The 14,879-nt window shown below is 35.5% G+C and overlaps 1 protein-coding gene across 1 annotated transcript in view; it reads left to right on the forward strand.

Moving 5' to 3' along the window:
• The window catches only part of dtn (transmembrane protein 132C dtn), a 177,823-nt gene that overhangs the window by 48,846 nt on the left and 114,098 nt on the right, over positions 1 to 14,879 (forward strand). The window contains 1 exon segment of the mRNA XM_069040843.1: positions 8,530 to 8,793. Coding sequence (XP_068896944.1) covers positions 8,530 to 8,793 — 264 coding nt within the window.

Raw genomic sequence — 14,879 nt, forward strand, 5'->3', positions numbered from 1 at the left:
ATTTTACGAGAACGAGCGCCATATAATTACGGAACGAAATTACAAGGGAATTTACATAGCTTCCATGATACGGCGACGAAATTGGAATTTGTGCCGAGGTTTAATTTCGCAAATCACAAGTTAGCACTTCTCATCGAATAAACGCGAACTTCTGAATTAATGTCATTTGAATTTCTATTCGATTCGGAGGAAAATCGCCCGCATCACAAACTTCCCAGGTCGATGTGCCCACTAATGCCTTTTTATCCGGATCGCGGAATTTCAATTGCACCGCACACCCCTGACATCGGCAATCGAGTTAACCACCGACTTGCATTCCATCATCGGATCCGTCTGCACCGATCGACCTCTGACGGCTCATCCCGGATGAGACCTCTTCGGTCCGGCTCGATGCACCGGATTATTGCGGGGAAGATGTTGGGTTAAATTGGCAAAAAATACATTCTTCGTCTTCGAGCGAGGAAGAATTCCTCCCCGGAATCGTCGATCTTGCAGCGCGACAGTTGACCCAGAATTTCACTTTAATGTTGGAGTCGCTGGGGATGTGATGTATGTCCATGGAGTTAATTCGGGGGGATTAAAACCGAAGATTGCGTCGAACTTCCTCTGTGAAAGTTTTTATTTTGTAATCATATTAAGAGCTTCGGACTTTATAATTTACTGTCACGAGACGCTTAGAAGTTCGGTGTTCGTAATGTCGCTTTGGCTACTCAGGGAAAGTTCTCTGTAGTAGTAATCCGATTTTTAATTTGTTGTTCGAGTTACCAACTTGACAGTTAAGTAAATGAATGATGCAGTCTAATAATCACATAAAGTCCATTCACGTTGGATTTTCCCTGCCAAATTGTCGTCACGTTGCAAGCCTGCGCCTCCTTTCCTAGTAATTTTTACATTATCGTGTTTTATTCGTGATAGAGCGATTGAGAGCGATTTGACGTCTTTAATTTTGAATGTTAGTTTGACGTGTGAAATAAAGTCACAGATTTTTTAATAAAATTCTATTCCTGGGTGATTTTACCATGGCGAAAAGACAAAAGGTTAATTTTAAAATTGCGTTAACCTTCCACAACTGACGTAATGTGACGAAACCCGCAAGCTAATACGGACTCAAGAAAAAATAGCTTCAGTTCGAAAATTAATTAGTTAGAATCCTTTAATATTTAATGTATTGTATGTATTAACATGATTATAATCTATTTACGACCTTTATTGAGCAGTTTTAACAATACAACGTTATTTTAAAGGTAATATGTACTTACACCAAAAAAACTTAAATTAGAAAAAAATCATTAAGAATCAAAATACACATTTCTTTTGTGGTATGCAATTGTAACAATACATTCTTGAAACGTCACAACCACAATCAAATCTCTGAATAACTGAAATTTTATTGCCAAATTTGTTCCATCATTTAGATGCATTCCTTACTTCCATCGCTTCCAATGAAAGAAACTTCACACGATTTCGTATTGGGTTCATTTTCTATAACTTATTCTTGCTCCTCATCACTCATCATCTTAGTCGCAGAAGGTTAAGAAGGTAAATGTAGTCATTAAGGGTTTTTTCACTTAATCAACAACGCAAGCAGAAAAATACAACACCAGTACCTAGGTAGGAGTTAGGTATTTTTTTTTAATACCTATTGTATGTTCCTAATCCTATCATACCGATTAACAACTGACACTATTTTTAGTGCAAATGATAACAAAATGGATGTATTATTACCTATTGTTATCCTCTAAAAATGTTAATAACAATATTTGAAAAATGACTGTTTCTTTGCTGACAGCGAATAACATAACCTCTACAATCTACGAATGACTTGGTTACTTTATCAGCCCGTATTGGTGACATACACAGCTAAAGCATTTTTGAACTAAAAATCACACCGCCACAATATTGAATTATTTGACCTTGACTAGGAAAATCCAACGTGAATGGACTTTATTATATCAAAAGTGCCAAATTTTTTGTCGGAAAATTTTTTGCTAATGAACGAAAACATCCATAAATGAGGTCAGAAGACCAATTATTAAAAATTTAGCAAATAAGAGCACGAGACGAAGTCGAGGGCTTTTATTTGATAATAATTGGTCTTCTGACCGAATAATTTATGAATGTTTGAGTAAAAAAACCCAATTTACACAAGAACTCGTCAAATAAACTATGTACTATTATAGTACGCACACGTTTTAAATTTGTTTGTTTTTCGCAGCCACTTTTGATCATAGATGCTTTTAAACATATGGTATTTCTGAAGTCAAGATATTTTTAATATTTTGCGATTGTCCTAAAAAATGCTACTATACAGGGTATTTCACGAGTGATAATGAGCCCGGCGAAATTGAAAATGCAACCCTCAATACATTTCCAAAGTGAACGTGGCTATTTTAAATATCGTATTGTTTTAAAAGAAATTATGAATCCATGATGGCTTTGCTTCCAATGATTTTATTTGTCACAACTGACATTTATGAAAAAGTTAAAATACGACGGTTAAAATGAAAACGATGAGAAAACAGACATGATCCTGATTTATGGCAAATGTAATAAAAATGCTTTTGCTGTTACGCGTTTATGCAGACAATAAACATTTTCCCAAAAACTCTTCGTTTTTTCACAATTTCATTTAACCAAGCGAATGACGTTTATGTCAAAATTTACGAAACTGCACAGTTAACTATGTTTTGGGTTTTTTAAATCAAAAAACAAATATCCACGTTAACTTTGGAAATGTATTGTGGGTTGCATTTTCAATTCCGTCGGGCTCTCATTACCAGTGGTGAAATACCCTGTATTTATATGAAGTAAATTAATTCAAATCAACTTCATTTCCATTTTTTTAACAACATTTAATTCTCTGTTGTATTAACATTTTTACTTTATGTTAAAAGTTCTTGTCATTTTTTTGAATTGAAATTGAATTGAAAAAAAAAGAAGTCAAAAGAAGATATTCTTGTAGGTAGACATTGGTCATGCGTTGACTTTAGCGTGTTTTCGTATGATATTTACAAACAAATCTCGCAGCAGGCGACTGTCGACAATGGGCAGCGAAGAGTTATGCTCTATATTAGAGGAACATCCTGGCTTAAGAATTATGCTGGGATCTTAGTGGTACCTATGTTCTATACATGGCTGTGTTTATCGCCTTTATTTTGTTAGCAATCGCCGCAGAGAAGATCTACACAAGTTGTTTCAAGTACCTAATTTGCACTTAATAGTTGGAAAATTCTTCAGATGGCCTCGTATTTAACAGAAAATAGAAACGAAGGCGATGGATTCTTTGCGGTCAAACTACTAGTTCGATAAAACTGTTTTAAAGAAAAAGTTAAAGATCTGGGATCTTGAAGAATTTCCACGGAGTATGTACTTACATTATTTATTATGAGCGGTTGTATCGGGTGTTCATTTAAATTTCTCGTCAAACTAGGCGTTAAAGAGTCGATTGTGAACTCATCACGGATTACGGATCACGGAGATCCACAAAAAGACGGACAGTTGTAGAAAAGACTGAACTTTATTTTGCGAAACAGTTGTAATTTATTACGAATAAAATTTTGTCTTAATACTGCTTTACTTATTTTTATTTATTTATTTACTTAAAAAAATTGACTCGACCTATATTTTTTTAAATTTTTATTTTGTTTTGACACTTTATTTTAATCAAATGTAAATGTGTTCTGTTTTATTAAATCTCTATTGTCTTCATTTTAATTCCACAGGATTTTTTAACGTATTGTTTAGCAGATGTTTGTTAGACAACTGGATTTTCATTGTATTCAATACAACATAAATACGAGTAAGATTTAAGCAGGCGTATATTTTTATGTCGAGCAGAAACGTAATACATATTTTCAAAATAACTTTATAGTATTGAATACATACTATCAAAGTATACTAAGTATCAAAAAATAAGTTTTAATTCATTACGACAGAGACAAAATTGGCCAATTCTGGAGAACGCTACAGTTGATCAAGATTTTCAATTATTTTTTATGAATCTGAAAGGTACATTTCTTGTTACAGTAAATGCGTTAATTCAGTAACTATATACACTTACTAGTCAATGTATGTACATACTAATTTGGTAAGTAAATGTATTCATGAGCAAGCAACGAACTTTTACTCCAGCATACATTTTCCCATTTCATTTTGTAAAATTGTCCATAAATCAAAATGCATCAATGAACAATCTGCAGGAACAGGTCGAAGTTTTGCGAAATGTTACCGCAAAACAAAATGATTACAAAAAATGTATATGTGTAAAAAAGAGACTGTTGTTTAACTCAAAATGCCGTCCTCATTTTACTTTTACCTAAGTAAAAGGGTAGATATTATTTCTTTTCGTTGGAAGTATTTTCATATTTTGTTCAAGAACGTTACCAGTTTTGATGAAATAGATTTTTATGTATTTTGAATACGGTGCGATTAACAATTACTTAGATGACTATGACTTTGATCGTGTCAGATTTTTCGTATTTTTGCAAACTTAGCTAATAAACGTCAAACAACTGTCACTATGAATGAAAAGTGGTTTTACTTCGAAAGATAAAAGCTCGATCTTACTTTCGTAATGGTGTTTTCAATAATGGAGAATGGACATACAGCGCTGTTGCCTGTTGGACCGAGTTTCGACAAAAATTCCCAAATTTAAATTGAAACAAGTATATGCAACCAAAAATACTTCCATGCATTCCAAGGGATCTGTGGACATACGTCCAAAATCTCAAAGGCTTCTTTGATCTAAGTAATTGTTGATCGCACGGTAAGTAAGAGTGAGTGATACAGTGAGTTTTTTTAAAGACTGGCCATAGGGTTTTACGTGCTAATTTTTCAACCCCCTGTTAACGTTTATTTTTGTGAAAATTACAAAGCCTAGCGCTGGTTTTAGATTAAACAATTATATAATCGAGTCATTTACTTCATTTTGTGATACCTAAATGGTTGTAATAGACAATTTAAAAACAAAATGTTATTTGTAAAAAATAGTCTTTACATTACATTACATTTATAACGATAGATTAATTATTTATGGCATAACAAGGCTCTTTCCTTCAATAAAGATTAAATGTTGTTCAAAATGGCCTCCATAGGCAGCTAAGCAATTACACAATCAATTGCATATCAAAATTACAAATTTCAGGTGAAATTTTACCCTACTGAAAATTTAAAAATGAAGCAAACGGAATTCAAAAATAGTTATTTACATAAAAGTCAGGAAAATCTCACATTACTGAAGAGGAGCTAAATTGAAATACGAGGCACTTTGTGCCGAGTATTTTAAAGCTCCGAGTCAAGTAAGAGACTTTACTGACGTGTTTTGTATTAAATTTTTCCGGAAATCGTAAAAAATACGAAATTTACAAATTTTAGAATTTTTTTTTACAAATTCCACAAAAATCAAGTTTGTCAATTTTGTTGGTAACTATAGTTATAAAGTAAAAAACATTGAAAAAATTTATTTTGCGTCTTGTAAAGTCATATATATATTCGTATGAAGAAGAAAAATACAATTAAAATTCGAAATTCACAAAATAATTATGGTAAATTATATGTTTTTAATTTGTTATATATTTCAGTGAAACAGCATATTATTGCATTTGCCATGCCCGGTTCTAAAACGATTTAATTTACACCAGATTTTCCTGGGTAGGTGTACTGTAAAGTCTTTACAGTACTAGACCAGAAAATTCAATTTTCCTGCGCGTAAATAAGTAGGAAAATGTTGTTTCCTCCAAGACTATTTCCGGAAAACGTTTTTTTGCTAACTTATTCCTTGCTTCTAGTTATTAAATTGAAATTGTTCCAATACATTATCATATCCCACAACTTTACTACAAAACTGGGTTGAATATTTTCATGAGGATGAAAGTTGAAAAATTAGCATATAAAATCCTATGGCCAGTCTTAAAAAAAACTCACTGTATATTTATATTAAATTTTACTCTTTTACTATACAAGACATCACTCGTGTAAAATAATGGAATGTTGTTTTTTTGAAGGACTGACTTGTCTTTCCGAAAGTAAGCTACGAGTACAAGTCAAGATTTAACAAAAATATTCATTAATTTCTTAAGATGGTTAAATGCCTCCAACAAATTAGTTTATCATTATTTTATTAAATTTCTTTACAATTTGTTAATTTTGGTTGGTTTTTGGTTATAGCTCCTCTCGATCAGAAATTGTTACCGTCAAGATTTTTTTTTCACCTCATCTTTATTTATTTTCTCTTTTCTCTGCTCATCTCTGTCATGTTTTGTGAAATTGAATTTAGTATTTTTTTATTATGTATTTTTCACGTCTTGCTCGTATTTAGCAATTTATTTGTTTGTTGAACATTGCATCATACACAAAAAACAATATTTCAAATTCTGAAAATTGCCAAGTTTGGTATTGAATGTGCTTATTTCATAATTTGCGTAACATTGATAATAATTCAATAATTGTACAATGTACATGTTAGCAAAGTAACTTGAACTTTTGGAACAGTGACCCAACAAAACAATTAATTAAATAGTTGTTTGCATCAACGACTGTGCGAAATCAACAAGCCAGTGATTATTTCACGAAATTTGTAAATCGTATCCCTTAATACTGATTTAAATCAGGACGGATTAATGGCCTCTATGTTGCGATCCCCTCGCCCTCTAATTTGTGCTTTAGATTGGCACCAACACTCAACAGTCGTCACAACAAAATCAATTTCGAATTTAATGCAGCGATGTAGATTACATCGGTGATTAGGTTGGCAGGATTCGGAATTTTACGGCGAACGAAATGTCAGATGCGATTTATCTGCGCAAAATATGAAGGAAGAAATTATATTGAAAATTTATGTCGGAACACGGAGCCCCAACAATAAATGTAATGAAGTTTTTATTCTGTTGAAGATTTCACTTTATAAATGGGGACAGATATTTTCACATTTTAAACGCTGAAATTTCGAATTTTTGAGCAACAGAAAAATAGTGATAGACATGTTTCAGCGTCGTGGACATTCATGTGTGTGGAATTAATTCACATTAGTTCTGACACGCGTGAATTGTAACAAATGTCTTTTTGACTATCATAGTCATGTGAAATACATATACTTTGCATTATTGTTGGGCATTCGTTATTCAGTTCGGTGCATTTTACAGTAAAAATATTAAATTATGTATTAATATCAGCATACAAGATATGCGCTTAGGGGGTTTAAACTGTCTACTGTTTTATTCATATACTTTAATGCAACCAGTTAAGAGAAATTAGGAAATCTATTTTATTTGCAACACAACTCTATATGTGATGACGTTATAATTGACATTTAAAAAGTTTGAAAGTGAGCTGTTCAGGGCCGTCTTGATCTCTTATGGATTATCGGGGCTGTGGTCCAGGGGTGGTGCTTAAGTAAGAGGGGATTTTTCCTTTCCATTTAACCGTAAAAGCTCATAACTACCGCTTTAGATCACAGCTATGACACAGTGTAAAAAACATAAGACGTGATGTGACAGCACGCCGCGCAGATTAGAAATAGAAATAAGAGACGCGTGCTCGTTACACCATGATATACTCGGCACAGATTTATCGTTCGTGCCTAGCTCCCTGACGGTATATCGTGATGAGACGAAGTGCAGAACACAATCTGGCATTTCCCCGTCTTGGCAAATTTTGTTTGAAGGAAATCGATCTATTGGTTTTTGAGTTAAGAGGATCCAAACAGAGAAACAGACAGACAAACATTCTAAAACCTGGTAAAATGTCTTTTGTATCGTGGAAGCAACCTAGAAGTTCTGAAATTTGCGACATTTCAGTTGAATTTATACAGGGTGTTATTGAAAGATGTACAGATATTTTAACCACGAGCTACTGGCTTCATGTATCTAAAAAAAATCTATGCCAAAAAATAAAATGACATTTATATATATTTAATTGCTTTTAGTCTTCTACGTTGTCCTACAACCTCGTAGGTAAAATTTCAGCACATTTTAAAAATACACCCTGTATATCATGTTTTATAAAATGTACGCCAATGCGAAGTAACCTATAGGAAATATGCTTTAAAACAAGGAAACCGCATTGGTGTACGTTTTATAAAATATGATATACAGGGTGTATTTTTAAAATGTGACGAAATTTTACCTACGACTTTACTACTTTACCTAAAAGCAATTAAAAAAAATTGCAGCTCAAAAAATGTCATTTTATTTTTTGACAGAACTTTTTAGATATATTTTCCGAGTTCTACATGAAGCCAGTAGCTCGTGGTTAAAATATCTGTACAACTTTCAATAACACCCTGTATGTATGGGTTTATAGATTAAACAGTTCAAGTTCAACGCAACATTCTCTTGCTGCAGTTGGTTACGTAGGATGAAGTTATTATCTTTGTGAGTGACTCTATTGTTTGTCATCAATAGAATCACTCAATATGCAGCACAATTGTGCTCAGTGCAGTGTAGAATCGGCCACAACGGCAGTGACTACTTGCTTTGCAGTTCACGTTATCTGGAACCAAAACAAACTCACGCTGACCATGCTCTTTTCCAGGTTACACAGAATGCGTGAACGTACATTTCGAAAACAAAGACGGAGGCTTCTTCCTGAAACAATCCCCCCGTCAGCATTTCATGCCGGTGACGGAGTTGGGTGGCAGCTCGACGACGACGGGTTCTCCCTTATCGACGGACCGCTTCACCGTGTTCCAGAGTTCGCAACCGATATCTGTGCGAGCCACTTATGGACCATTCAGCACAAAACAAACCGTACCGGCCAGGTACGTCGTGCCCGACCCTCTGCCACTCAACACAACAGGTGAGTTCCGATAAATTGTCATCGTGTTCGGTATTAGACTACGTAGGTTTGCTGAAATATGCGAGTCTGTGCTACACCTGGCGGCTCATTTCTCTTCGTTGAACTGTTACAGTCGTTCGTGAACAAGGGCTCGAAGACGGTTTGTAATAATGAGCAAATTGATTGTCCGCATAATGATTTACATCCTCTTCAATATAAACACCGGTTGTTTTTTCTAAATATTATCAGTCTTGTGGGTTCTTGCAAGGGTTCAGTTTTGGAGATTCATTGTTTAGTACATGAATGGAATTGGCCCTGTCCTGCTAGAATTAGGTACTTGAGTAAGAAGAATGAAATTTTGCAAACTCAGATGCTTTTGAAATTTTAATCTCTAAATAGTCACTAAAATTTTTTGCCATTTTTTACTATACATCCTTTTCGAATTAATGAAAACAACAGGTACAGACTCTAAACAGTGCCCTGACTTCATTAGTCAACATGAAACTGTGTGAAAATGTTTATAAACGTCACATTTTACTTAGTTCGTTTTAAACGATTTTGATCGGTCATTGTTCATTCATAACACTCATCTTTAACCACAGCTGTTTTACCTTTCACTGCTTTTCGGTAACTGTTTTACCGATATAATTTCTAACCCGATGTCCAGGATCAAAGTTGTGTTGCGGGGAATCACCGGTGACTGGTATTTGCTTTTGGGGATACCCCTAGCCTGCCTGCGTTAGGCCGAGTGACTGTCACCAGATGGAATGCGCTTCTACTTGAAGCCAAATTTGCATTTTTTTTTTCATTAATTCTACTTTCGTCCAGAAAAAATGTCCATGCGAATGAAACACAGCTAGTCTCTCATTTGTTTTACTCCATCCAGAGGCGAGGGTAGTAAAATAAACATTTTGCAATGGATAAATTAGTCTTTTTTCAAACGTAGGACAAAACTGTGCTTTGGTGCTATTTCTGCCCTTCCTTTGGGAAAAATGGCGATTCAGTGTGTTCCATCTACTTTTGGATTTAATCCAGACAATCGAATTGCTGTGCCTGTTTGTGAATTTAATGGTTGCGTAAGATAGATCATTTGTATGGAACTTAATGGCGTTTTGACAATGGAGAAGCTTCTTGCAAGTTTTTATACTGATTTTATGTTATCCTTGCGCAGGCGTCATGCTGATTTTCTCTTTTCCTTGCGCAGGGGCCACACTACTCTGTTTACACCACACTTTTTTTCACATCCTTTTCCTCCGAGAATGTGTAGAGCCAGGACAAACAGACCTGACCTTTTTTTTTTTTTTCTTCCGGAGGAGGGGAAATAGATTTTACGTGCCCCAGACAACCCGGTGCCTTCTGAGAGTGTGGAACTCGCCGGGAGCTTCCTAACGATACTAACTAAAACCCTTTCTTCTGGAGTCCACCCCCGGTACCACCTTTTGGCATTGCTTCAGGAGTGGTTCTCGTCTCTGCTCTCGCTCCATCTTTATCGCTTTGTTTAGCTTTGCCTTCATTATGCTTCTCAGCATGTTCAGGATTACTTTGCTTGATTCTTCATCCCCACAGGGCAAGATCTCCCCCACATTGCTTGCGTCCACGATTGCTCCAACTAAATTCGTCCTGTTTCTGACTTCATTGATTCCATTCTGGGCACTGGAACACTATGTGCTCTGGGTCCGTTGCTTTCTTCGGCGCAATACCAACAATGACTCTGTACCTGCTTTTTTATTCTCTGCAGATATGTTCCAAACATCCCATGCCCCTTCAGGGCTTGGGTCACGCGGGGGTCCACTCCACCCCATGGCGTCAACTACTACCTTTTGACGTTCGGTAGGAACACTTTTGCCCATCCGTCATATCGCCGCCAATGTTGCTTCCAGGATTTTAACAGTTCGTCTCTCATCTCGGTGTTTGCTTCTGTTCCCTTCTCGTAGGTGTCGTACCCTTAGTTGTATTGACGGGACTCCTGCTATTGCCAGGACTGCATCTTTTGGTACTGTTTTTCACGCAGCGCAGATTTTCTTCTATTGACCCTTTCCATCATCTTTTGGTAGTGTTTGAAACAGACTTGGCCTTTTTGGGAGGAGGGGAAAATACATTTGCGTACAACCCCCAGGGTACCAAGCTGCCCTGGGGAGTGTGCGATTCCTCACTATGGTGTTCGGGGCGAGGCTACCCACTAAAAACCCCTCCTCGTTTATTTTGCCCCGCAGGGTTCCTGCTCTTGAAGGGCCTACCTCCTGCGACTGTCCCGTGTCACTGCGGTTGTTACATTGCCATCTCCAGTTCGTCTTTTTCCTTGGTGTTCATAACATTTTCGAGGAAGGCTACGACCTTCTTCCACCTTCCTTTGCTTCTTATCAATTCCTGCACTAAGGTTTCCGGCAACAATTCACAATCGGGTCTTTGCTCCAGAAGCATCCACCCGATCTCCCACCTTGGACAGTGGAAGACGGTGGTCCTCCGCCTCGCAGTAGGGACACCTAGCATCCTCCCGCTTGCCTTTCCTTTTAAGGTATTGACCGAAGCTACCATGTTCCGTCAAATATTGGCTCAAGTGAAAATGTATTCGGCCGTGTCGTCTCTCTACCCACGTCCTGACTGTGCGTCCATCTCCCGTTTGTCGACGCATCCCATTCTTCCTTCCATTTGGCTAACGTGTCTTCTCTGGCCTCCCTCCGGTCGGACAAACAGACCAGGAGGTCAGTTCTTGAAAATTATGAAAATTTTCATATCATATCATATCATTTTCATATCATCAGTTATCATCATATCATAAGAATAGTTTGCATCAATTCTTGAAAAATTGTGATATGATATATGACACCAGTCCAAATTATCACCCTTTTATAGCGGATCATAATTCGCCATAAAAAAAAAACAGAGTAATCGCTATACCTTGTTCGGCAGTCATCCGCTCGTTGCCAAGGGAACCAAATTATTATTGATTGTTGGGTGTGTATTAATTGCTTCTGTAACTTCTTTTAAACTTCTACACAGAGGACTGACTTATTCCCAAGTGAATATCATACCCAACTCCTGTCTGGTAGCCTCCACGCGCCAAAAATCTGAGAGTAGATAACACTTTCACAGTTGTAGACAGTGCAGAAGACCTGCTAGGAGGGTCGATAAATTCTTCAAGGGAATTAATTAGATTTTCAGCCAAATTCTTATTGAGCCTAAATAGTTTTATAAATTTTTTATCAGAAATATCGAAAGGATCATTATGTTCATAAAATCTCCGCCGATGCCCTTGATTTAGTTCTTGGAAACCATCCAAAACTGCAAACATTTCTTCCATATTTGCCATATTTTAATTTTTATCAGTGCAGACGACAATTTTTATATTCACAAAACGTCACTGTTATTTAATATCACATATATATCACCGCCTCAGATATAAGTGAAAAAAAAAAACGTAAATGAGATGATATGATATGATAAAATTTTTCAAGAATTTCAAATATGAAAATAGGTGATAATCACGGATCACGTGGTCAAAATTTCACCGGTGATATTTTTCACAAACTTCAAGAATCGGCATCCTGGCCTGACCTGACCTTCTTTGATCTGATCTGACTGCACCTGCCCTCCTGCAGCAACTTTTCTGAGCCTTATATTAGTAAATTTCTTCTATTTCTTACCCACCTAGTACTCGTATTCGTTGTACTGTCCTATTTAATTTGATCTGTTATTATAACAATATTTGCACAACATTTTATTATCTGAATGGCATTGCGGCAGTGCTGTGAAAACGTTTCCAAAGAAGTTTTTTTAAAATTCTAAAAGGATGTGTTGTGAAATTTTTTTTTTTTAAATATTTTTTATATTAAAAAAAAACATGTAATTAGTAGGATGTCATAATCTTACAGAGCTAATCGTTCCTCATTAAGTCATTAAAATGGTTTGACTGCGAAAATTAAAATTTTGTAGAGAATTACATACCTGACATTTTAAACTTCTCCTTCAATTGTTTTTTAATAACGTTTTAAATCCTAGATCTTTCTGCAACAAATACAGAAAGAGAGCTAATAATAAAACTAAATATAATATACATAATTTAGTGGAGAAATTTAAATGAACACCCGATATAATATGATACAGAAAAAATAGAACGTCATTTTAAATTTAGATGATAGATGCTTAAAATGTTTCGTTCCTGACTGCAATCAATTCTGTGGATAAAACCTCCTAATGTATTCTTTAACCAGCTTCTGATATTTCTGATTTGATCTTCAATGTGTTGTTTTAAATCGTCCAAAAAAGTTTGGTCTGTTAAATGCGTACACAACTTTTCAAATATTCAAGAAGAAGTCCTGCGTGTTTAGATCAGGGGATATAGCCGGTCATTCAATAGTTCAACGTCTCCGAATTTATTTTTCAGGAATTGTATTATTTAAGTAATTACATACGTACGAGTACATAACATCCACAGTGATGATGATCGTGTTGAAACTAAACACGTAGTTTCCTCGATGGATTCTTCTTATATGAAAAATTGATCCATGATATTATGGTCGATAAAGTCAGCCCATGGCATCTATTGACTTTTTATGGATGTTGGTTATGAATCTCGTCCAATCAGAGATGATTAATATCTTTCAATTGTGCCTATTTACAACATCATTGAATTGAATCGTTGTCTCATCTGAGCAAACAATGCTTTTAACAAAATTGTCATTGTCACAGATCACCTGTCATGATTGTTTCACTGCATTCCAACCTTCGCGTAACTAGTGAATTTTGTATCGGTGGAGTTTTGTTCGTTTTAGATGTTTGAAGCGATCATCGGCACATTTAATGATTTAAAGCCACTTGTTTGTAATACAGACATGTTAAAGTACTCTACATCTAATAAAACATTAAAAGAATTTTCTCCATTTGTGCATGTTCTTGGTCGTCGTAATTGAAGTTAATTTTTTACACCACCACCAGTTTCATTAAATATTTTAATGTACTTGTTACTGTTGACTTGCTAATGGGATTCTTGTCAGGATGGGTTTCCTTACATAGTGCACAGGCTTCTTGATGACTTCGTTTTCTACCTCCATACTGAATTATCATAATAATTTCAATTATTTTTCTCTTCTGTTAAATGATTCATGTCGAACTTTATTAGAAATACCAAATTGAGTGTCACTTATGCATGTCTTTCTACATTTGAAGTTTTTACTAAAACTACTTGTTTTGTGACCGTATTTATTACACATGATTGTATCGAGCGATCAAATTAATTTGTAATCGAGTCATCCATGGATTTGAATCCGTATGTCTTTGCGATTGATATGTCGAGATCTAACCTGTGTTTCGCGCTGTGATTATTGTAGCATGAAGTTCAAGTAACGACATACGGTTGCGGATTCATGGATAACTCGATTACGATTACAAATTAATTTGATCACACTTTACTTACAATTTACGTGAAACTCCTAATTCTATCAAATGGATGTAAAACATTATGATTGTGTAAATATAAATTATATTTTCTGCTTGATCTTGAATATTGGTCTAGTGTCTGGTGTTTTCTTTACACATACACATTACAAACATGGTATCTGCACAAAAGCCCTTCCTTTAAAATGTTAATCTTCCTTATTTGATGATTCTTATCCGGTAGAAAGTTTGGAAGCTTCATTATTATAATCTAGATTTAATTCTTATTGAGTGTCACAAGAAAATATTGATTCGGTCGACGATGTGATTCTTCACAATAGACGAGTCACAGTGCACAGTGTATAGCGTAAGGTTGTGATTTTTGTGTAGGTAGCACAGTAGAAAATTTTCACAATGGGTTATGCTTAAAAAAGGTGGCTCTCCGATTCGTATCAAAATGTTAACACCTGATTAGAAGCCATTGTACAACATCATTAGCCAGGGTCTGAATAGGTTTCTTGATGGGTTTTTGTGGAAGCGTTCCACGGAGTATTTGCCGTGTGGACAGAACATAAGGGGAGAATATTATACCAAATTACTTTTCGAAATACGCCAAAAAACAGAAGAAAACTGAAATGTGCTGTTTCATCAGGACAACGTTCCGAGTCTCAAAAACTGTACTTTCGTGGCTGTTGTTTATAGCACTGGTCGCAAAATATGGGAGCATCTCTAGT

Source organism: Tenebrio molitor, chromosome 3 (genome assembly GCF_963966145.1).
Source record: "Tenebrio molitor chromosome 3, icTenMoli1.1, whole genome shotgun sequence".
Classification (NCBI taxonomy): Eukaryota; Metazoa; Arthropoda; class Insecta; order Coleoptera; family Tenebrionidae; genus Tenebrio; species Tenebrio molitor.